The 24,870-nt window shown below is 41.7% G+C and overlaps 1 protein-coding gene across 1 annotated transcript in view; it reads left to right on the forward strand.

The window, feature by feature from the left end:
* Positions 1 to 24,870, forward strand: part of fam171a2a (family with sequence similarity 171 member A2a) — a 289,534-nt gene that overhangs the window by 145,229 nt on the left and 119,435 nt on the right. The window contains exon 3 of the mRNA XM_059638668.1: positions 19,314 to 19,406. Within this exon, the coding sequence (XP_059494651.1) occupies positions 19,314 to 19,406 (93 nt within the window). The remainder of the gene's footprint in view (positions 1 to 19,313; positions 19,407 to 24,870) is intronic.

Here is a 24,870-nt window from a genome sequence, read left to right on the forward strand (position 1 = left end):
GGGAGTGTTCACTCTTGTTAGAAAAGCACCAAACAAAGTTTGTACCAAATGGAAAAACAAAAAGCAAAGAACAATTCAAACATTTAGAGAATTGACCAGAAAAGAATATCAGATTATTTTTATCTGATCATCAAAATAACTTCAACAAAGTTCGTCAAGTGGCTAAGGAGGATCTCAACTGGGTAAAGTATCAAACTGCTTGTACAGAAGGATTAGCGAATTAGATCATAAGAAATATGAGCGAAAGCATGGGGCCATTTGGCCCCTAAAGCCTGTTCCACCACTCAACAGAATTGTTGCTGTCCAGGCCTCCACTCCTCTTACATGCCAGCTCAGCATTGCCTCTAACTCCCTAATTTTTAAAAAAAAATCTATCTCCTCTTTAAACACTTCCAATGATGTGGCCTCCTCAACTCTCAAGGGTAGAAAATTCCAAACATTCACTACGCTTTGGGAGAAGAAATTCCTTTGCGTCTCATTCTTAAATAAGTGCCTCCTTATTCTGTAACTGTGACTTTCGGTTCAAGATACCTCAGTTGTGGGAACAACTTCTCAACATCTATCCTGCTAAACCCCTCAGAATCATGCTTGTCATCCTTCTTTCTTCTCACATCTAATGAATAAAGTCCTAACTTGATTCTGTTTTCTTGGAAGCCAACTTGTTCATCCCAGGAATCTGGATTAGTATTAAAGTATTGAAACTGCTTTTCCTGGGGAAAATGCTGCAAGTATGATTCAATTTCATAACATAAAAATAGAAGTAATCCATCATTTAAACAGGAGGCGGACAATTCAGCTGTTTGGCTGAATGAAGTACATGTTACAGATCTGTATGTTAGTAAAACTGACAGCTATGAAAACGAATGAACTTTCAAAACATGACATGGATTTTTCAACGTGTAGGATCATAGAATCCCAACAGAGTGTGAAAGCAGGCCTTCAGCTCATTGGGCCCACACTGACTCTCTGAAGAGCATCCCCCCCCCGCCCAACCTTCTAATCCTGCACTTCCCATGGCTAATCCACCTAGTCTGCACACCCCTGGACACTATGGGCAATTTAGCTAGGTCGGTCTATCTAACCTGCACAATCTTTGGATTGTGGGGGGAACCTGGATCACGCAGAAGAAACTGATGCAGGCATGAGGAGAATGTGTAAACTCAGACAGACAGTCGCCTAAGGGTGGAATCGAACCCGGGTTCCTGACGCTGTGAGGCAGCAGTGCTAACCACGGAGCCACCGTGGTGCTCTATTCATGTGTTCATTCATTGAACGTGGTGGGACTTATTCCTGGGATTAAAGAAGTTGGTGTTCTAAATTCCAACAACTGAGAGCTGAAGAAAAGGAATGAATTAATTCATAAGAACATAACTAGTAGCAGGAGTAGGCCATCTGGTCTATCGAGCCTGCCCCGCCATTTAGTAAGATCATTGGCTGATCTTTGAGACTCAGCTCCACTGACCCACCCACTCACCATAACCCTTAATTCCTTTACTGTTCAAAAATCTATCTAGCCTTTCCTTAAAAACATGCGGCGAGGAAGCTTTAACCACTTCACTGGGCAGGGAATTCCACAGATTCACAACCCTTTGGGTGAAGAAGTTCCCCCTGACCTCAGTCCTACATCTGCTTCCCTTTATTTTGAGGCGATGCCCCCCAGTCCTAATTTTACCTGCTAGTGAAAACAACCGCCCTGCCTCCACCTTGTCTATTCCCTTCGTAATCTTATATATTTCCCCTCATTCTTCTGAATTCCGATGAGTATATGCCCAGTCTACTCAGTCTCTCCTCATAATCCAACCCTCTCAACTCGGGAATCAACCAAGTGAATCTCCTCTGCACCCTCTCCAATGCTAGTATATCTCTTCTCAAGTAAGGAGACCAAAACTGCACACAGTACTCCAGGTGTGGCCTCACCAGGACTCTATACAGCTGCACCATAGCCTCTCTGTTTTTAAACTCCATCCCTCGAGCAATGGCAGTTCGGGGAGAAAGGAGTAATTTAAAATGAATTTCTTCTTAGTTTACAAATACTCACCTGCCGTAACCAAAAGGCCCAAGAGATTATTGGCAATAGTCTTCTGTTTTCCTATTTTCATAAAAATGGCAGCTAAATCCTTCGTATTTATCAGATTTTCAAATCATTTACTTCAGAATGATGTGTATTTAAGCTGCCCAGTTGAACCACGGACTAAACTGATTCTGTGCCACAACACTGTGGAAGCTCTACCTGCACATGCTCAGTTGCTGCATCTGTGACACATTCATCTGTGACTGCCTAAGTTCTGCCTGCATCAAATATTATTCCCATTTCATTGAATGCTTGCAGGACAACGACCAGACTTTCGGCCGTAATTTAGCGTGAAGTGCAGGGACACCCTGAGGATTTGACAAACTATAATGGACACAGGTTTTCTTCAGTGAATATCGTGGGCTGGCTTTTCCACACAGGTTCAAGGTGAATTCTGGGCCCTGACCACACAACTGAGCTATCTCAGTGCAATCCTTGAATTTAAATGCACAGGAAGTGAGTTTGGTGCCTAATTTAGAGAGAGTTGCCAGTACCTTGAAGAGCACAGGCAGCTTCTTAGAGGATTAGCAACACTGGCAGTGAAGGACTGGCCGTGCAGGCTAGATACCAGGAGAGTGCTGGAACTGGTACAAGAAAATCCAGGAAAGGTCAACTGATTTACTGATGTTTCTGGTAGCCCTACAGCAAATCTGCCAACTGTGAGCAGAGCATGCATCGGGCTCGATAAAATCAAGGTTTGCAATCCTGGCTAGAATTCCCGAAGCCTTTAATATAGGCCTATAAGCGGTTTGGTATTTTGAAGAATTGTTCCCTATTTTGGCTGTTTCTCCTGTTATGGAGTCATACAACATGGAAATAGACCATCGGTCCAGCTCAGCTGTGCCAACCGGACACCCCAATCTGATTCAGTCCTATTGCCGTCATTAGGCCCATATCCCTCTTAAACCCTTCCCATTCATGTACCCATCCAGATGCCCTTTATACTTTTTAATTATACCCAACTGCACGACTTTCTCTGGCAGCTTCTTCCATACATGCACCACCCTCTATGTGAAAAAATTGCCTCTCAGGTCCCTTTTAAATCTTCTCCCCTCTCGCCTTAAACCCATGCCTTCTAGATTTGGACTCCCCTGCCCGAGGAAGATGACCTTGGCTTTTCATCCTATTGAAGCCCCTCATGATCTTATAAACCTCTGTATGGTCACCCCTCAGCCTCCGAGGCTCCAGGGAAAATAGCCTCAACCTATTCAGCCTCTTTCTATAACTGAAACCCTCCAACTCTGGCAACATTCTAGTCAATCTTTTCTGAACCCTTTCAAATTTAACAACATCTTCCCTGTAGCAGGGAGATGAGACTTTCTCTAAAGGATGCCACTTGTTCCTTATTGTAGGACAGCCTGTGGATGATCGAGCTTCATTGTTCTTTGTCAGCATGTGCACTGTGGATGCCTATTACCAGTGAAAGCTGCGATCACGAGCATTCCAAACCCCCTGGCCCAACATTGTGCTCCACTCTTGGAGTCGCCCACGGACTCTTCTGTTAACGTCACCAACAATAATCAATGCCAACCCCATGATACCCAGTCAGTGTGCCCCTGAAGGAGCTTTAATTAGGCTGTTAATTGGCATTGAGTGAGCACCCTCGTCTCTGCTCGCACTTTCAAAATTCAAAGCTGCTCCACAGGAATGAGGATCATGAGAAATCTGGGAGTGTGATTTTCAAATTGTGCCTGCACTGGTTTCTAACTCTGAAAGTCTATCTCCATGTTCCCACAGCGTGATTTCTGTTGAAATAGTGCGGGTTTTCAAAAAACATTCTAATGGAATATGGACGTGGCGGGCAAGCTCAGTGTTCATTGCCCATCTTTAATAAGCCTGGAGATCCTGGTGGTGCTATCTTGTTGAACAGCTGCAGTCCTTGGCATGTAGGAGCACAGGAAGGGAATTCCAGGATTTTGACCCCATGACAGTGCACAAGTGGATAGTTAAGTCCGGATAGTGAGTGGCTTGGAGGGGAACTTGAAGGTGGTGGTGTTCCCATATATCTGCTGCCCTTGACCTTCTAGGTGGAGTAGTAATGGGTTTGGAATGTGGTCTATTATGTAGAATTGGCACGTAGTATATACTGGTAATAGGCTGTGATCAATTCCCTCTCAACTCAAGTCAAAATGTGATAAGATGCAACTGAGACAAATCCCATAGATTTCACATCAACACTCCCCACCCCAGACACTAATAATACGTTAGGTCACCAAACCTCATTAAATTTCAGTAGGGATCACAGTGCTCCAGTTTTGCTGCCCAGACCTTGACATTTCCTGCTCGAGAGCTACTGCATCAATCCCAGACTTCCTCAATGCCTGCTCCCTTTCTGTTCTGCCACACTGTTTTCCTTGTTGTATTCTCGCCTGTACGCTGAGATATTGTCCTGCACAGCACTCCTCAGGACAACGCACGTTGCAGCTATTCTACATGCTGCTGTCCACAGGCAACTCACGTGCACATCCAATCAGCTAATACACTCGGTCACACTCAGAGTTGAAATTTTCAATACTTTCCCAGTGCAGCTGCATTTGCCTTTTCTGTAAGTAATGCGGGTCCAGGTGAACAGGACTAGCACGTTAAATCATAAGATGTGGGAACAGAAGTTGGCTGTTCAGCCCAATGAGTCTGCTCCACCATTCAATGAGACCACGACCTGATCATCCTCAATTCCACCTTCCTGCCTTTTCTCCATATCCCTTGATTCCCTTACTGATCAAAAATCAGCAGAGTTCAGCCTAATGACCCAGCTTCAACAGATCCTCTGTGGGAAAGCTGTGAAAAACCAGGACCAGAGTTGCTCCTTGGTTGTGCTCTGACGGTTTCAGCATAACTTGGCCAAATTTGGATGTGAGTACCACCCACCCTCGAGTTGTACACAAAGTTAAACTGTTTTGATGAAAAATATTTTTTAGCGCTCATTGTTCCGTGTAATATATGATCCAACAAAATTGAGGAATAAAGATCTTTGGAATTTAGGGATGTTGAACGTTATAACACATTTAGTGTGACCAAAACAGATGAAAGACGAAGAGAAAATAACTAATGACCTGATCTTCAAGTGTCTTGTGATATGTAAAATGGGAAATGCGATGGCATTGGAAGGAGGCGTTGGCCTAGTGGTATTATTGCTAGACTATTAACCCAGAGATTCAGCTCATGTTCTCGGTATCTGGGTTCAATAATGAACCTGGAATTAAGGGTCTATTTATGATCATGAAACCATTGTCAGATGTCAGAAAAACCCTGGTTCACTAATGGCCTTTTAGTGAAGCAAGCTGCTATCCTTACCTTGTCTGGCTTCCATGCAACTCCAAACCCACAGCAATGTGGTTGACTCTTAACAGCCCTAATGTGATGCCCCGCATCTCATGAAAACAATTATTTCAAAACATTCAGTCAGACATGAAGGCAACAAATGTCACAAACAACTTGACCTTCATTTAACTTGCAAGGTCTACTAGGAGATTCGGAAGAACCTGTGTAACCTTAAAAAGTAGGAAAAACTTGGAATTGGTATAGTAATCTAGTCATAAGTTTCAGACATTGCAAAACATCTCACTTTCAATGAAATACTTTTACTGAAGTCTACTGTTGTTTAATGTGGGTGAGCTCACCACCATTTTTCACAAAACAATCTCCCACCATCAGCAATGTGAGAATATCCACATCATCTGTTTTCATGTCTTTGGTCCTGATCAAGGCCCAGGACAGAAGAATAAACCAGAGTCCTGTAACTTTCAATATTAAAAAAAAAGGTTTGAACAGGTACATGGATAGCAAATGTTTTGAAAGATATAGGCCAAAGCAGGCAAATGGGACTTGTTTTGGGAAACCTGGGTAGCACGGATGAATTGGGCTGAAGGACCTGTTTCCATGCTGTATGGCTCTAACTAGAGACCAAGACAGTACAGGGTCTATGTGCAAGCATGAGCCCGACTTTCCTGTAGCCAGTCATTTTAACACAGCGCCCTGTTCGCATGCCCTTATCATGCTGCAGTGCTCTAGTGAGTGCAAACTGGAGGAACATCACCTCATCTTCAAACTCTGCACTTTACAACCTTCTGGACTTAATGTTTAGTTCAGCAGCTTCAAATTGTGAACCATCTCCCTTTTCTTTCCTTCCTTTTAGCTTTACTTGTTACATTCTCTGTCACTATGTTCTCTCTCCCCTCCACCCTTCCCAGTGGGACTGTCAGTTCGTTCACATCTGGCAGTGAGACTCACCATTGTTCTGCCGTTCTCACATTCCGATCACTTAATCTGAACTACCAACATCTTTTCTCCACCAGCACCCTACACCCCACCACCTACTCGCTCTCCCCAACTATAGCATTAATGCTATCCTGTCCACACTTGGCTTCAGTTCTGATGAAGCATCATCTAGATTTGAAACGTTAGCTTACTGTCTCTCTACGGATGCTGTCTGATCCACTGTGATCTCCAGCATTTGTTGTTTTCACTACAGATTCCAGCATCTGCTTACTGTGCTTGGGTTGAGGATGGGGCTGGGATTTGTTATGCAGAGGTCAGGGGCTGATGGTGGATTCCTATTTCTGGAGCAGCAGCAGACCCGGTAAGATCTGTCTCTGCCTCTGGTTGTGACAGAGCAATGAGTGAAGACCCCTGGAGAGAAATCTCCTGCTGTTCTTGGAACTGGTGTCTGAGGAGACAGAAGCAGCCTCCATTTAGAGTCTCATCTATCAGTTGCAAACTAGAGTTTAGTGCTTAAGTCTACAGACTGGGGCTTGATCTGCTGAGCCAAACTTTCTGAAATCTTGAAAAGTTGCCTTTGTCTATAGGTGGGTATGGCAGTCTGAAACAGGGACCAGTTGAAACGGAATGCATCAGTTAGGTGGATTAGCCACTGCTGCTAGAATTTATTTAAGCTTTCTCCAGGATGTTTGTGTTTATATTATTTGTACGCTCGGTTTTATTTTTGACAAGCTACAGCTATTTAAATGCAAAGTGAGTGGAATGTCTCCATGTTTGTCGACTTAGTGTTAAAAATAAAATATTTACAGTGAGAGTAGGAAAGTTCACAATCTGTTATTCCATGTTCAGCTGTCACTGATGGACAGTTTGATGCAGTATTGTTTTTCCCCAAGATGGACAGTGTGTCCTCCAGCTCAGGAAGAGAGTTAAACACAAAGGACAGGAAGTTTGTACAGCTGCTGGCTTGTCACCAAATGTTTGTGGCATGGTACTTCTGATGAGACTGAAAGAAGACTAACCTAATGACCGTCTCCAAGGAGCCCTAAAGTTCAACCCACACAGATTGATTAAATGCCATTCTGGCCATTAATAGAATCGCAGCCTTTTTCAGCACAGAAGGAGGCATTTTACCTCCCATGTCTGTTCTGGAAATCTGAAAGTGCACTTGAAAGATTTGCAATGATTCAATTCATTTTAAAAAAACTTGCCAAATGCTTTACTGTTCTGAGGAATAGCAACTGCGGTAAGGAAATGCAGTCAGTTTGAAAACAGATGAGACCCACCAAAGCTATTAAATAATGACCAAATTATCTGATTTATTAATTTATTTCTATTCCACTGACCCTTTAACTTGTCCTTTCTGTTTAGTTATTTAATTATTGCTAATTTATTTCCTTTTAAAGGCAGTTATGCATCAATTTCCACCATAAAAGGACCCTGGTAAGCAACATTTACGATGACAGATTGTTCTTAGTAATAATAGACATGTGGTGCTGAATCTGAGAGAAGTCATGCTGAACTTTTAATTTTTTTCATATAAAAGTTGATTTATTCATTCCAGAGTTGTCTGTACCAGAAGTCCATATTGGGAGAAAAGTGCAGAGTAATACTTTAATCTTGGTACAGTAAAAAGGAAATGTTTTGGCCTAGATTTTGTGTTTGCTTTCTAGAAATTTTCATTACTTTGTTTGGACAAGTTAAAGCATTGTACATTGTACGTTGTATTGTTAGACTGTGTTGAAACCTTAATCTGAGAACTTGCTCGAATGTTCGTGATGGTTTAAGAAATGCATTCTAATTGCGTAATTGGGACCAAGGTGATAGTTGGCGTTGGAGAAGGAAGTTGAACTAGGAAGGAAGAGAATTACCCTAGAGACTAAAACTAGCGAATTATTGAGGAAGGAGTAATTGTTTCCAAAGAGTAATTCACCGCCACTGTAACAAAGAGCCGTTTTGATATTAATGTTGTCTGAGATAGACTTCAACAGGAAAAGCATTGTTATTGTTATTATTCCACTATAAAAATACTAAAGATCTAACTTTGCCAAACAATAGCAGAACTGAATGTTGCTACAGTGTTATTTTTAATTTAATTTAGCTACAGTTGTAAGTGTGTTTTATTATAAAATTGAACAGAGCAAATATTGGAATTCCTGTAAACCAAGCAATAAACAATTCCACAATTGCTTTGCCATTGCTTTATTTATGGTAATGTATTAAAGTCATTGCTAGTTTTAATTGGGCCTTAACATATTAGGGTTGAGCCAAAGAAAATGTAATACCTTTCATGTCCTCAAGACACCCTGAGATGTTGAACAGTCAGTGAAGTCTTTCCAAGTTTTTAGTTGTTGTTGCTATAGTGTAGGAAGTGTTGCAGAAAAGTTGCCGTTAGCAAGCTGCCTCAAATAGGTAAGTAATAATGACCAGATCATATGCCTTTCTGATCTTAACTGAGAGAAATATTTGCAGGAACAAATGACTATTCTTTGACCTGGCTCCATGAGAAAGGGCAGAGACTCTCAGGCGTTTTTTTTGTGATTCATCAGCTGAACGACAGCACCTCCTACAGAGCAATATCTGCCCTGTACTGCAATGGAGTGTCAGCTGAGATTCTGTGCCTGAGCCTTTGGAATCGGACTTGAGCCCCAACTGTCCGAAGTGAGAGTGCTGCAACTGCTGAACTTGGCAAGAATTGAATGGAGCCCTTTATTTCAATTTTTCTTGTATGTAAATTGCAATAAACTGCTCATTTTGTTGGTGCGCATCAAATCCTTCAAAGCTATCTTTTGACTTAATTCATTTTTACCAAATGACACAAGATTGCATTTCTATCCATCATCTTAAAACCGTCAGGGGACTGGTGCAGCCTACGTTAGAGCCATTTCCAACCAACACACACAGCATAACAGAATTGATCACCACTCACCTGATAGTGGTAATGAGATTAAAATAAATCAGCTAATTGGTACCTCGAGGGAATCTGTTGAAGACAAAGGTGTGGAGCAGTCTCATTTGGAATGTCAGCTGTAAAAAATCTGACTGCAGAGACTTGTGGTGCAGAGATAGAGTCTCTACCCCAGGACCAGGAACCTTGTATTCAAGTCCATCCTGCTTCAGAGGTGTGTAATAATATCTCTGAACAGGTTGATTCAGGAAAAAAAATTATTAATTTTATAAAAAGACTTTTGAGTGTAATTCAAGCAGTTCTTCTGAGGCAAAGTTTTGGTTTTGTTTTTGGGACAGCTGGTGATGGTAATCCAGTGATAGATAATCAGTTATAAAATGCGGCAGGTGCTGGAATCTGGACTGAAAAGCAAAAGTGCTGGAGATCACAGTAGGTCAGTCAGCATCCATGAAGATAGAGCAAGCTAACATTGCAAGTCTTAATGACGCTTCATCAGTTTTCTGGAAACGATCTGAGTTTTGAACAGATAGTCTTTTTTCCTTCTGTCATTTGATACCATTTGAACATTTTACAAAGGTTGCTCGATGACAAGAAGGGATTTGCTCAACCAGCATCCTAAAGCAATGCAACTTCTAGAACAATTTTAGAACAGAGTTACCACAGCATTTATAATTAGCTATCAGGCATAAACATTGGGAGGGAGAATTGTTTTACACCTGTTTAAAAAGGTTTTGCTCTCAGAATTGGAGCTAAAAGGTCAACAGTCCTAATACTGATTATAGCTCATGACCAAAGACTCAGACAGAAGGAGGGAGTAAATTGAGAGGTGATGTAGTTTAAAACTTACACATTACAAGGGAAGGGAGAAAAATTCCACATTTTACAGAACATGAGGAAGAATGAGTTCAAGATGGACTGGAGTAGATTTCATTGTAGGATGTGGAGATGGGGGCGAACAGCATTTGGAGTTTAAGAAGAAAATGGAGTACTAATGGTAATATCAATATGAATGAAAAAGGAGCAACAAGAAAGCTGATCCCCTATTCCCAATTCCTTCGCCTTCGCCGCATCTGCTCCCAAGATGAGGCATTCCACTTCCGGATGTCCCAGATGTCCTCATTTTTCAAGGACCACAATTTTCCTTCCACAGTGGTCAAAAGCACCCTCGACCACATCCCTCGTGTTTCCCGCAACTCATCCCTCACACCCCCTTTCCGCAATAACAACCAAAACAGAATTTTTCTTGTCCTCACATATCACCTGATCAACCTCCAGATTCAAAGCATCATTCTCTGCCACTGTTGCCACCTTCAATCTGACCCCACTACTAAGGGTATATTTCCCTCCCCACCCTTATCTATCTTCTGGAGGGACTGCTCTCTTTGTGACTCCCTCACTCACTCCACACTCCCCACTAGCCCCAGTACTTTTTCCTGCAACCGCAGGAAGTGCTACACCTGCCCCTGCACCTCCACCCTCACCCCCATCCCAGGCCCCAAGAAAACTTTCCATGTTAAATAGATGTTCACCTGCACATCCGCTAATGTGGTATATTGTATCCACTGTTCCCGATGTGGCCTCCTCTATATCGGGGGAACCAAACGGAGGCTTGGAGACCACTTTGTGGAACACCTACACTCGATTTGTGACAAACAATACCTCCCAGTCACGAACCCCTTCAACCACCCCCCCACCCCACCCCTTGGACGACATGCCCATCCTGGGACTCCTCCAATGCCACAACGATGCCACCTGAAGGCTGGAGGAACAGCACTTCATATTCTGCTTGGGAACCCTGCTGCCCAATGGTCTCAATATGGACTTCACAAGCTTCAAAGTCTCCCCACCCCCAACCACATCCCAAGACCTGTCCAGCTCGTCCCCACCTCCTTGACCTGTCCGTCCTTTCGCCCACCTATCCACTCTTCCACGTCACTGACCAAACCCCACCCCTATTTCCTACCAACCAGCCTCATCCCCCTCCCTTGACCTGTCCGTCTTCCCTCCCGTCCTCCCGCTCCTCCCTCCTCACTAAGCAAACCCAGTCCCAACTGCCTACCTACACAAACCTTTACTGACACCATCGCCACACTCTTGACCTGTCTGCCTTCTCTCCGCCTATCTACTCCTCTATCCACCTTCTATCATCACCTCCCACACTCTCTCTATTTATTGCAGAGCTCCCTTCCCCTCCCCCCATTTCTGAAGAAGGGTCCAGACCTGAAACGTCAGCTTTCCTGTTCCCCTGATGCTGCCTGGCCTGCTGTTTTCCTCCAGTTGTGCACCTTGTTATCTCAGACTCCAGCATCGGCAGTTCCTACTATCTCTGTATAGAAAGCTGTTGTGTAATGTTAATAAGGTAAAATATTTAACTCTTGTCACAAACAACAATTAACTTCTTGCTAATTTTCCAAATTTACAACATTTTAACAATGGCCAAATTACAAATGTAGCATAATATGCTTTTAAGCTCACTGTATTGTTCTCTAGGTTTCCATGAAATTCTTACTGCGCATTCTTAAATGCCTATTGAACTGTTATAGGAATGAGACATTTACTGCACGACTTGCTGTGTTCAATGGCTTGACTGATCTGTATTTAATTCTTTTATTGGTTCTTTGATCTTCTACATTACACTTGATTGATTAAGCCTGTGGATGAAGCCAAAGGGCTTTTTAAAAAAATGTGAGGGGATTCTGGAAAGATCTGAGGCTCAGATTTGAAACCGTGTATGTAGAAAATCCTGAGGGTTTTGTAATTTGAAGTGTGGTAAATAAGACACTGGTAAATTAGACATAATATGATTTCTGTACTTCGCTGAGATGAACCAGACATCTAAGGTGTATACAAAACTGATGAATATATAACAGTCTTCACTTCTGGCGGTGCGATAAATTTAGAGTTTTGTTCAAATGAGAAAATTCAGGTACATCCTGCATTTACATATCAGCTTGTCTTGGTGCCTGTAGGAATTACAATTTAATTTCAAAACAATAGTGCACGCAACCTGGGAGAAAAACGATGGGGACCGCTTTGCAGAACACCTACGTTCAGTTCACACTAAACAACTGCACCTCCCAGTCGCGAACCATTTCAACTCCCCCTCCCATTCCTCAGACGACATGTCCATCATGGTCCTCCTGCAGTGCCACCCGAAGGTTGCAAGAACAGCAACTCATATTCCGCTTGGGAACTCTGCAGCCCAATGGTATCAATGTGGACTTCACAAGCTTCAAAATCTCCCCTTCCCCCACTGCATCCCAAAACCAGCCCAGTTCGTCCCCTCCCCCCACTGCATCCCAAAGCCAGCCCAGCTTGTCCCCACCTCCCTAACCTGTTTTTCCCCCCACCTAGCCCCTCCTCCCACCTCAAACCCCACCTCCATCTCTTATCTACTAACCTCATCTGCCCCCCTTGACCTGTCCGTCATCCCTGGACTGACCTATCCCCACCTACACTCATCTTTACTGGCTCCATCCCCATCTCTTTGACCTGTCTGTCTCCTCTCTACCCATCTTCTATCCGTCTCGCCCCTCTCTCCCTATTTATTTCAGAACCCTCTTCCCCTCCCACATTTCTGAAGAAGGGTCTAGGCCCGAAACGTCAGCTTTCCTGCTCCTCTGATGCTGCTTGGCCTGCTGTGTTCATCCAGCTCCACACCTTTTTGTCTCAGAAAAACGACGGAGACTGTTTAAAAATAGTATTTTTCTTTTTATTTGAACATATTTGTTTATTAATTTGAAGAGTGCTGAAGATCATTTTTCTGACTGATAATTCATGTGGCATGGGAAGGTAATGTGACACAGGGATGGAGAATGAGTGGCCAATGACTAGAGCCATTGAGCAAGCTGGTTGAAAACTGAAAGCAATGTAATGAACTGTCTAAATGATGAGACCTAATTTAGACACAGGTGCAAAACCAGATTCGTGGATCAGCTGCCTGTTATAGGATCTGCCAGCATTTCATTATCATTTACAAAAATTGGACAAATTGAAGTTCTAGTCCAGTACCCTCCTATAGGAAATGGGCATTAACTATACTTCTGTCAATTCTGAGTTAGGAAACTATCAATTTGCATTAAGCAAGCGTGTTTCACATGCTTGTTCCACGGACCTGTTTTTTGAATTGAGCAGTTTATTTTAGTTGGCAGTAAATGTAGTGTATCGTAATTATAAAACATAATAAATAACAGTAGGAGACAACCACATGACCCATCAATCCTGCTCCCTCATGACCATGGCTGATTGTGGCTTCAATTCAATTCTACTTGCACATTTTTGCCCTTGATCCCCTGACTGACCAGAAACCAATCTGTCCCAGCCATCAATACATTCAATAACAGTGCATTCGCAGTCCACAGTTTTACAAAGATTCACAACCCTTTGAGTGAAGAGATTTCTCCTTATCTCAACCTTAAATGGTTGGCCCTTTTTCCTGAAACTGTGCTTCTGTCTTCAAGATTACTCAACCAGGGGAAACATCATTTCAGTATCTATGCTGTCAGAACCCTTTATGATCTTGAATATTCATATAAGATCATTCTTCACTCACGTAAGCTTGAGCTAATATAGACCCAGTTTGCTCAGCCTCTCTTAGAACAACTCTCTATCGTCCCACGGATCACCCAAATAAACTTTCACTATACTGCCTTCAATAGATGTATATCCTTCCTGAAACATGGAGTTGAGAAGTACAGAAGCAAACTGCTTTAGTGACTGTATGTATACATACAATTTATGAATAAAGTATATTTTTGAAATTAAAAAAATGAAAATTCTACATTGTACTTCAATTGCAGTCTCACCAAATTCATGTTCAAGTATAGCAAGACTCTGTGACCTGAAGTCTGTGAAGCACAATTGAGGCAAATGTATGGCTCACCAAATGGAATATTTAATAAATGATTCCCTTTAGTGAAGTTCATGACCTTGAGTGAGGAACATAAGAGTGCACAACTCAACTGTATCAAACCGATTTGTCCACTCAAATCATTTTCTGAAAAGAAGATTATTATCTGAGTTCCTATTATATGCATGTAGATTTTATCGTATTTACATTATATTTTTATATTTTGCTATAAATTGAAGATGAGTCTCTTAATCTGTAATAATACCTAACTTATTTTATCCATTCTGTTCTAAAACCTATGTATCGAGACCCTTTCGCATGTACCTGGCAGATCAAAGCTGAATGCCTTAGCTGTCTCTTACTATCTACCTGGTTAAGCAGATTTGTTAAACTGGTGAGCAGATATCTGGAACAGGGATGGAATATACTATAGATGTAAAAGTCACCATAACATGAAGATTTTTTTGCTGCTCACTGCCAAGTACATTCTTTTATTAAAAGGTATCAAATACCCTTGTCTTCAAGGGGAAATAAATTAATCACACATTCTCGAAGGAGGCATTATGTAAGGTATCAAGCTTTTTTCAGATAACACAGTTTGAGTGCAGGGTGCTACAACTAGAACACATCAGAACTCATTGCTTCAACCCAACAATCAATGTGAAGTGAAAAGATTTACTCGATATTTCCATTATGTCTGACTGTAGAATATAGAACTTGCAGGTGATGGGTTATCAAAGACAAAAATCAATGTCATCACTGTGTTGCAGTTCATACAATCTGCAATTTTTGAGAAAAATAACACAGCCCTTGGGAAATGTAGAATAATTAGGCAACTGAGATATTTAGAAACCTCTCAAAGTCGAAGTGTATCGTAGTCTGTGTGTCTGAACAGCTGTATGCAGGCCCTTGGTGTTGCCATCACCTCTGTTTATACCTGAATGACAATGGTTGCACCCAAAAGGGCCAATTCTTCTGTAGAATGCTTTAAGTGGTGTGCCCCATGGGGTGGCAGTTCCTAACGCTTACTTGATGGGCCTCACACACAATGTGTGTTTTGCTACTTCAACAAGGAAATTCCTTCTTCATCTGCAGGCAAGTACTAAGTTAATATTTGCTCGCCTTCCAAGCATTTGCCCATGTGCAGCACGGTCCAGTTAATGGCATTCTTCTTTCATGCACCTCTTGCCAAACGGTCAACCCATCTGCATTAAAAGGCACTTTGTTCATAAGGGCACAGGGAAAAATCAGTCCACTTTTCTGCCATCCCCCTGCTGTGCATCCTGCAGTGAACTGTAACCTTTTGGACCTCCTGCCATTCCCTATTCATAAGAATATGATTGCGATTGCAAACTTGACAGTCACTCTGTAGAAATATTGGATAAGGTGAACCCTACTTCAGGATTTAGCTTTATCCTGACTTTTGCACCTTGCTAACTGCAAAGTGAATATTCTTTGTTCACAAACATCCCATATGTTTTAGTCCTGATAATGTTTGACAAACTGATATGTTGTGAGTTTTTTTGTTAATTTCCTTTCTCAATGGGTAAACATCAAAGGGGTGCAGTTTTTTTCTGCGACAGATTTAAGGTGGTTCATTATTGATTTTTGAAAAGAGAAGGTTAGCCATTCAGTAAAAGAGCAGGCAAGAAACTTTATTATTTAGATCAGTCATCTTCATTTGGGACTGCTAAGACAATTAACAAAGGATTGTACCCTTTTGATTATATTCAACCATCTTCCGTATTCTTTACATTTCGACTCTGTAGAGTGAAGCTGAAGTAAGTGTCTATTACTTTTCAAAGTCTAGCAAGTCATGATGATCTTGTGATTGAGCCTGTCAACAAAATAGAGTAGTTGAGTTTCTTTTGTCATCTAGCTTTTTGGGCAATGAGATAGTGGACTGAGTTTTACAAAAATCACCTAAACTTCTATTTTGGAATCATCTCACGGAGGCTTTCTCTCTATGGGCTCAAGCAAGTTATCTCTCACAATTTGCTCTTGCTCATTTTGTTATGAATGCACCAGGACCCTCTATGGAGCCAGTATTGCAATATCTTATGCTTACCAGTGGCAGAGAATGTTGGAACCTCCAGGATTCCCACCGCTCCGCTCATGCTCCAGTAAATCACTACAAGTCATGAAATGGATCAGCACAATGCACGCTGTGGAAGGAAATAAACCAAACACCTTCTATAAGTACATAGTAGGCAGAGATGACATTGGAATCAGAGGCTCATATTAGTAGCTATATTGCACCTTTACATCATCACCTGTTTGATCATGTGTCTGTAGTTACAAGAATCAAGCTATACAGACCGCCAAACCTTATCTTTATACCGAGTTAGAACTCTATCTAAAGGGTGTGCTGCTCTTTCCCAATTGCCTAGCAGTAGTGTGACATCATCTCATTGTTCAATATGGGAGCATTACATGTCGCAAACTCTTTGAAGGGTTGAATGTATTAAATATTACTAAACAACAAGAAACATGAAGAAAAAAATGAATGAAAATCAGCAGTAATTACTGCTAAAAATGGACTGGGGCTCCTTGAAATTTGAGCAATAACAAATTTAGTCAATGAATGATCCCTTCAGCTTGTTCAGATCTCACGGAGGCAGAAATTGATTGAATCCTGCCTAGTTTGCTGTGCCTAATGCTGCGCCACTCTATCATGGTGAAGGTAATGCTCCTCCTAATCAATGTCATTGTTTGTCTCCTTGAACGACTGGCTTGCTTCTCTGCTATTCAGCCTCCACCTCATCCTCTCTACATAAATAAAAGCAAAATACTGCAAATAGTCAACGGTATTACAATGGTAGAGATTGGAGCAGTGCAGGGTGCAGTACAGACTGGAGAACTGTATTTTAAACAGGTCAGGAATGTGCCCTGTTGATGTAGTGACACTGGTGTGTGTCCAATGCCAATCTCCATAGCCAGTGGCTGGGCGGAGAGAGAATGCGTAGGTCATAAGATCAGACAGCTTCAATAGAATATGATAAACACTGCTAGTTTCACTACTATGTAATTCTGCACTCTTTCCATGTAGATTCCATTTAGTAATGTGTGAATTTGGGTTCTGATCAGCCATCGCTTTGAAGCAAATTCAGGTCCTATCACAGGTTTGCTTTGAGGGTGTTGACTTTGGTATTTAGTTGTCTGTAATACGCTTAGAGCAGTTTCCCACTGTAGCAGCCTTTTATCTTCTTGTGAAGTCTCTCCATTACAGAAACTAGGACTGTGTACCAGCAAATCCATAGTTTAAAGGTTGGCTTGACAGAGATTTTCAGGCTGTTAAGCAGAATTGATAGATTCAACAAAGAAAACCAATTTCCATTGACTAAGCATATAAATTACAAAGTTTAGAACACTTCCACAAATGTCATCTGATGTGAGGTTAATTTTAAATTTAAATTGTGAAATTGTTAGATGATTGATAAACAAAGCTATTTGCTTTGAGATAACCAAACTGTGACCATGCTTCGGACTGCTGTAGATATGTGTATAGATTGTGTTGCTCTCATAGACCTACATGTTTGTCCCTGTATAGATTCTGTACTCACTGGGGTGTTGGATGTCCTGCAATATTGGCTGCAGTGTTTGGCTAGACTTCTCCTGTTGAGTCCCTTACATCTCTAGCGTGTTCTTAACTTACAACAAGTCTCTCTTATGCTGTGTTCCTATAAAACTATACGATGGACTTTGCACTGAAAGCTCTGTAATGTGTTTCTCTGTTGCTTGTCCTCAAATCTTGATGACATTTCTTTTGCTCTGCTTAGTTAATTTCCCATTATGCTGCATTATTAAGGGATATGGGGCAAAGTTTGTTGCATAGATTTGGGTCACAGGACAATCATGACCCCGTTTTAATTCATGATGGGTTAAATAACCTACTCCTGTTCCTTTAATCTTGTATAAACCTGATTCCACCTTTTAGCTGTTTCAGTTATTACTGGAACATTGATGTTTGCAGCTCTCCCAGTCTTGCATAATGATCCAGTAAGTTAAACACTGCCCCATTGTCCTACTGGTCAGGAAAATAGTGTCCCAACATCAACTTGCAACAATACTTGTTTTCGATAAGCATGCACTGAGTTAGTTCCAGTTAGTTTAAAAACTAACCTAATATTTCTGAAGTTAATCATCAGCAGAGAAGAAAGAACTCCTGTTTACAAAGCACCTCAACATGTTCTCAACATTACCCAAAGCACATCCAATAAATTGCTTTTCAAATATATTTATATTGTGAGCAAATGTTATTGCAATGTGATGGTGTGACTTTTAAACACTCTGTAATTATTGTTACGGTGCATGCTATACCTTGGATTGAACAGAGAATAAGGATTTTTGCTAATCAATAAATGGGAACCATTCTTTGTACCTTTTTCCGTGCAGTTCTCTATCCCAGGTGATGCTCCAAAGAAAAAAACAGCCTATCCAATCCTTTTTGGAGCTAAAATTCAAATATTGAAATTAACAACAGGAGTAGACCACGTGGCTCCTCAACCCAGTCACACCATTCAGTAAGATCGTGGTCTTAACTCCACTTCCCTGCCTAGCTCCAGTACACTCTGATTTTCTTCTCGATCGAGAATCTATGTAACTCTGTCTGTAAAATACTTGGCGACACTGCCTTCACTCCAGGAAACAGAGTTCCCACACTGTCTGTCCTCTGAGAGGTAAAAAAATTCCTACTTTCTATTGCTGGCAATATCCTCATATATCATGTCTGTGCCCTTTCCAAAGCCTAGCTCATTATTTAAATTGATGCCACTGTCAATCTGAAGCACTTTGGAAAAAAAAGTGGGGCGGCATGGTGGCACAGTGGTTAGCACTGCCACGTCACAACGCCAGGGACCCGGGTTCGATTCCACCTTCGGGCGACTGTGCAGAGTTTGCATGTTCTCCCTGTGTCTGCGTGGGCTTCCTCCGGGTGCTCTGGTTGGCCATGCTTAATTATCCGTAGTGAACAGGGATGTTTAGATTAGGTAGGTTATAGGGGAACGAACTTGGGTGGGTGCTCTGAGGTTCGGTGTGGACTTGCTGGGCCAAAGGGCTTGTTTCTACACTGTAAGGAGTAAAAAGTAAGTCTTTTCCGAACAGTTTTGAACTTGGTATGAATGTCATGTGAATAATTAGCTAACATTATTACCTGTCTGAAGTGGTGTAGGATAACACTCCAGTTAATGTATTCTGATGTAATAAGTGAGACAGGTTATAAATAGAACATTGGATATAAATCTGTATATTTTACCTGTTTTTTTTTGCAGTGTTTACATCAGTGAGCCTCTATCTTCTTCCCGAACGGCCAGCGACCCTGATGCTATACGATGATGTGGTGCAAATCCTATTGGGATCACCGGGTAAGTGAGGAAATGTGAACTGTCGATAACTACACCATGACAAAACATTTGGCAATTGTGGGGAAACCCAGCCGCACACATTGTCGTCGGCTTGCAAATAATCATTTCTGAATTTGAAACTTGATTGAACAGATGGGAAAGAGACAATGAAATTCTCACCTCAAGCTATGTGCGTTGTCATTTGAATTTGGCCACATTTTCTTGGCAGTGTAAGTGAGCACTGTTATCTGATGGTAATGTTATCTGAAATAGAAGTAGAAAAATGCTCAAAACTCTCAGCACACTCGCCCATGTGAAAGGACAGAAATGAAGTTCCGAGGGTAGAATTTAATGTGGGCAAAGAGATCATGTATCTCAGTTATAAAGCCGGCCAGAAACCCATTATTGTGTACTTTTGGGAAGGCCCACAGCACCAAGTGAGGTTATTAACCTGGCAGCAAGGAGCCTCCCCTGTGACTTATGACTCCAGTGCTGAGATTCTGATGACATCTGCCAGCCAATCAGAATTGAATAGTGGTAATGGTGGGATGAGGACTTTAAGAGAGCGTTAATTTGCCGAGTGCATTCAGCAATTGGCATTGGCATGGTAAAGCCGTGCACTAATGTTCCTGCCTGGCAATAAGAAGGGCCTGACCAGTAAATGCGTATGGGAGAGCATTAAATTTACTCTTCAGATCAGTGGCATTTCATCAGAAATGAGAGATGAACAGAAGCAAACCACTGCAGTCACTAGTAACAGGCAGTTTTTACACCAGTGCTGAGTCAGTGAAAAAAACAGAAAAGCACAAAAGGGAAATAAAGTAGAGGGAAGAATGGTGAAATGACAAGATCGATTAAAGTACAAGACACGCAGGGGCGATAATGTGTCATGTGTAGAAACAAATAATGGGCCCAGCAGTGCTGTAAATGGTTTTAGCAGAATAACAACACAGTCACAGTTCATCATATGGTCGTTTCATATGATATCTATTTGATAACCCAGATGTAAAATCCTAAGGAGCAATGCTGCCATTCACAATTTCCTCAACCTCTGAATTCCTCTTGCTGTTTGATATGGTATTGGTACAGCATTCTGAAATGATGAGTATGCATCAATGTGACATGTCTGTGTTCACGGTATGCTTGGAGAGTAACCACTAGATTCTATTGCAATTCATAATTACAAGGATAAGAAAATATGAGCAATGTCGTTCGTTCCAACTAGCTTGTTCTCAAGGGAGAGTAGGGCTGACTTTTTTGAAAGGTACAGTAGTGTATGTAAGATCATCTATTATATTTTACATCTTAACTCTGTAATGTTCCTCAGTCAAGATATACCAAGACAAAGACAGAAGGATGTAGGCTTGTTAGAAGTGAGGGATAAATGTGGAACACTTGGTGATTTGAGCTACTCACTTGACATGTGGCATTCTCAACTAGCCTTGATATGACAAGTTTCTTGAAATAAATTGCCTTCTACATCAGCTCCTGGATCCCGCAAGCACTATAAGCTGTGGACTGGATTTTAGAGCTCAGCTGAATAGCTAATTGGCTGGGCATCAAGCACTAAACACAAAAAAACCCAAAGAACTGCAGAGATAGCAGGAACTGCAGATGCTGGAGAATCTGAGATAACAAGGTGTAGAGCTGGATGAACACAGCAGGCCAAGCAGCATCAGAGGAGCAGGAAAGCTGATGTTTCAGGCCTAGGCCCTTCTTTGGAAAATTGTTCTGAAGAAGGGTCTAGGCCCGAAACATTAGACTGCTGTGTTCATCCAGCTCTACACCTTGTTATCTCCAAAGAATTGCAGAGGCTGGAAATCAAAAACAAAAATAAACACAACAACTGCTGTGAAAAACCAGCAGTTAATGAAGCATTAACCCCGCCACCTCTCCACAGATGCTGAGTTTTCCCAGCAATCTCTATTTTTGTTTTGGTTAGGAGTCACATCAGGGTGGGGGAATGTAAATTGTAATGGTTAATGGCCCTGTCTGTTATGGATCTGCCCCTAACCCCCTCTGCAATAGCATGTTATTGGTGGCATACACTGGGTGGTTTGAATCCCCTCCGACTCTCTCACCCCAGCCTTAGGAAAGTCATGTAACCAATTTAAAACCGGGTAAAGGTCAAATTTCCACCAGTCACCCACAGTGGACAGAAGTCCATGCCGTGTCTGAAGCACAACAGCTTTAAATATGTTAGCTGGTTGTGGACAGGTGTGGGAATTCACACAATTTGGCGCTTCAGTAACCACCTCGCCAAGGGCATTCCTACTCTCAACATTACCCAAAGCACATCCAGTAAATTGCATACAGCACAGGAACAGACCCTTCGTCCCAATTCTTACATGCCGTCCCTAATCTCAGACTAAACCAGTCCCACCTGCTTGTGCTTGGTTGTATCCTTCCAAACATTTCTTATTCACGTATTTATCGAAAAGTCTTCTAAATGTTCTAAGTGTACCAGAATCCACAACTTCCCCTGGAACTTCATTCCACACATGACCCACTCTCTGTGTTATAAAAAAATGAACTGGCCTCGTGCCTCTCCTCTCACGTTAAAAATATGTCCCCGGTCTTGAACTCCCCACTCAAGGGAAAAGACCTTTGCCATTCACCTTATCTATGTTCTCTGTGATCTTGTAAACCTCGATAAGGTCACCCCTCAGCCTCCGAAGTTTCCCGTTGTAAAAAGGCCCTAGCTTATCCAGTGTGTCCTTAAAACTCAAACCCTCCATTCCCGGCAAGATCTTAGACAATCTGGACTCCAGCCTGACAATCTTGGGGGACTCCATCCCCTCAACGATTCCCCAACTAATCCCTACCAGCCTGGCCCCAGTGGTATTCCCCTTCAACCTCCATGACTTACCTCATTTAGCTCATGGATGCTCAATGTCCACCACTTGGTTCACAGCCATGGGCACCACCCCCAGCGAGACTAGAGAGATGCTAGCCATCCCATCGGCCCGCAAATCTATTAATGTTTCTCACAGGTTTCTAGACTCTTCTCTGTTCATCAGTCCCACATCCCTCCCCCTCACCCCACCTTTCCCAAGGAGATCCCTGCTAAAATTGGCCTCAAACTCCAAGTCAAGGGGATCCAAATCAGATGGTACAAAGTCCACCATACCTGTTTTCATCAAAGTAGAAAATTCCATTTAATCCATCTTCATTTTCTTGTCTCTAATATAGCTGTACCTGTCAGTAAAGACAAGATTTAGTTATGGTACTTTTTGTTTTCCACAAGAGAACTGTCTGCATTAGGATGAGGCGTTCCATTCTAGAAAAGAGCTTTAGCTAAACAAATTCAAATCAGCAATGTCAATTCAGCATAAAGCTGTCAGGAGCTGCTCATCTTGAATGTAGAAATTTGTCTCATCAAAAAGACACATCAAAGTGCTGCTGAATGAACATACACTGAGCCTTCATTCAACTGAACATTAATTTCAGGTACAGAGGCATTAGTTCATATGTGCCATCAAAAATCATATGTAGGATTTCCTTAAACCTATATTTTCAGCCACCTTGCAATAAAAGGGATCGTCCTTCAAGCTAATTACTACACTTGCATTTAACTTGTGTTAATTCATGTACGAGAACTGCAAGAGTTTCCCTGAAAAAAGAATCTGCTTTTCCACTCTAACGTTTCCCCATTTCTTTCTCTGCCACTTTTTTGTCTATTCACTTGACTGGTGGATTTTTCTTTTTGGTCCCTTCACAACTGTCTTTCCCATCTGGCCTTGTATTATCAATAAACCTGGGTATATTATACTGATCCTTCCTTTGATGCCATGCATGTAGACTATAAACAAAGTAACCCAAGCTCTTCCCTTCCAATCTGAAAATGATGCATTTATTCCTCCTGTTTTGGAAGAAGTCCAACGGCTCGATTTTTTTTGTTTTTTTCTCTCTCTGTTATCCCATCCAGCTTAATTGGCCCGAACACACAAGCTTTCACATGTGAGTCATCTTTCTGCTATACTCCTTATGCCACCTAAAAATACTCCAAAGTCTCTGAAATTGCAAATTTTGGAAATTAGTTCTCTTTCACCTGAAAAAATAACAGAAATTGCTGAAAAATCTCAGCAGGTCTGACAGCATCTATGAAGAGAAATTGGAGTTGAATGTTTTGGGTCCAGAGTGCCTTCCTCAATTTCTGTTTTAGTTTCTGACTTCCAGCATCCGCAATTCGTTTGATTCTCTCTTTCATATGACTTTCCCTTGAACCCATCTAACGTAATTCTGGTTTAAACAGCAGCAAACGCAGAAAATTGAAAAGATAGAGGCTGTTAGCTTTGGCACCTTGTTTGGAATTTTGGTTTACTTTCACATCCCCTCAAGCTGCCACTGGCCACTTATTTTGAAGCATTGAGGGTATAACTCAAACATAAATTGCAGGATTACGTGACCGTTGTCACCGGATTAGGATATCATATCGCTGTGTAAAGAAGGGACATAAACATGATCCTAATTAGAATTATAAAAGCCATCCCTTATTCTGAGATGATATCCTTGTAGGGCAACAACACACTGCATCTACCCTGTTAACCCCCCTAAGAATCTTTGCTTTCAATCAAGGCCCCTATCATTTCTCTCAACAAGGACAAACCAAACCTATTTATTTTATTTCTAATCAACCTGTTCAGAGATATGATTAAACACCTCTGGAGCAGGTGGGAGTTAAACCCTAGTCAACCTCTCCTCAGAAGAAAGTCTCTCCACATCCAGAATCAACTTAGTGGCTCCTAACTTTGTGAATCTTTTCTGGACTGTCTCCAATGCTAAGTATATCTTCCATTAGATAAAGGAACCAAAACTGTTCGGTGTATTCTTTATATAGTATGACTAGTGCTTTGTCTAGTTTTAGCAAGACCTTCTTATTTTTATACTGCATTTGCTTTGAAATAAAGGCTAACAGTTTACTTGTGTTCATGACTACCCACTCAACTTGGATCCTAGCTTTTTGTGATTCATGCACAAGGACTGCAAGTCCCTATATGCTGCAGCTTTCTGAAGTCTTAGCCCATTTAAACAATATTCAATTTTCCTAGTCTTTCTGTCAAAGTGCATTACCTCACATTTTCCTACATTATATTCCGTCTGCCAACATTTTGCACACTCGCTTAAGCAGTCTGTATCCCTCTGCAGACTCCTTATATCATCCTGATTGCTTGCCTTCCAACGTATTTTTATGTCACCCACAAACCTGGTGGCAGTACATTCACTTCTTTCATCCAGATCATTAAATATATTGTATGTAATTGCAGCCCCAGCATTGTTCTTAGTGTCATAGAATCATTGAGTCATACAGCCATATGGCATGGAAACAGACTGTTCAGTTCAACTAGTCCATGCCAACCATGTTCCCAAGCTAAACTAGTCCCACTTGCCTGTGCTTGGCCTCTATGCCTCCAAACCTTTCCTAGTTATGAGCTTAACAAATGTTTCTTTTAAATGTTGCGACTGTATGTGCATCCACATTTTT

This window comes from Stegostoma tigrinum, chromosome 31 (assembly GCF_030684315.1).
Source record: "Stegostoma tigrinum isolate sSteTig4 chromosome 31, sSteTig4.hap1, whole genome shotgun sequence".
Classification (NCBI taxonomy): Eukaryota; Metazoa; Chordata; class Chondrichthyes; order Orectolobiformes; family Stegostomatidae; genus Stegostoma; species Stegostoma tigrinum.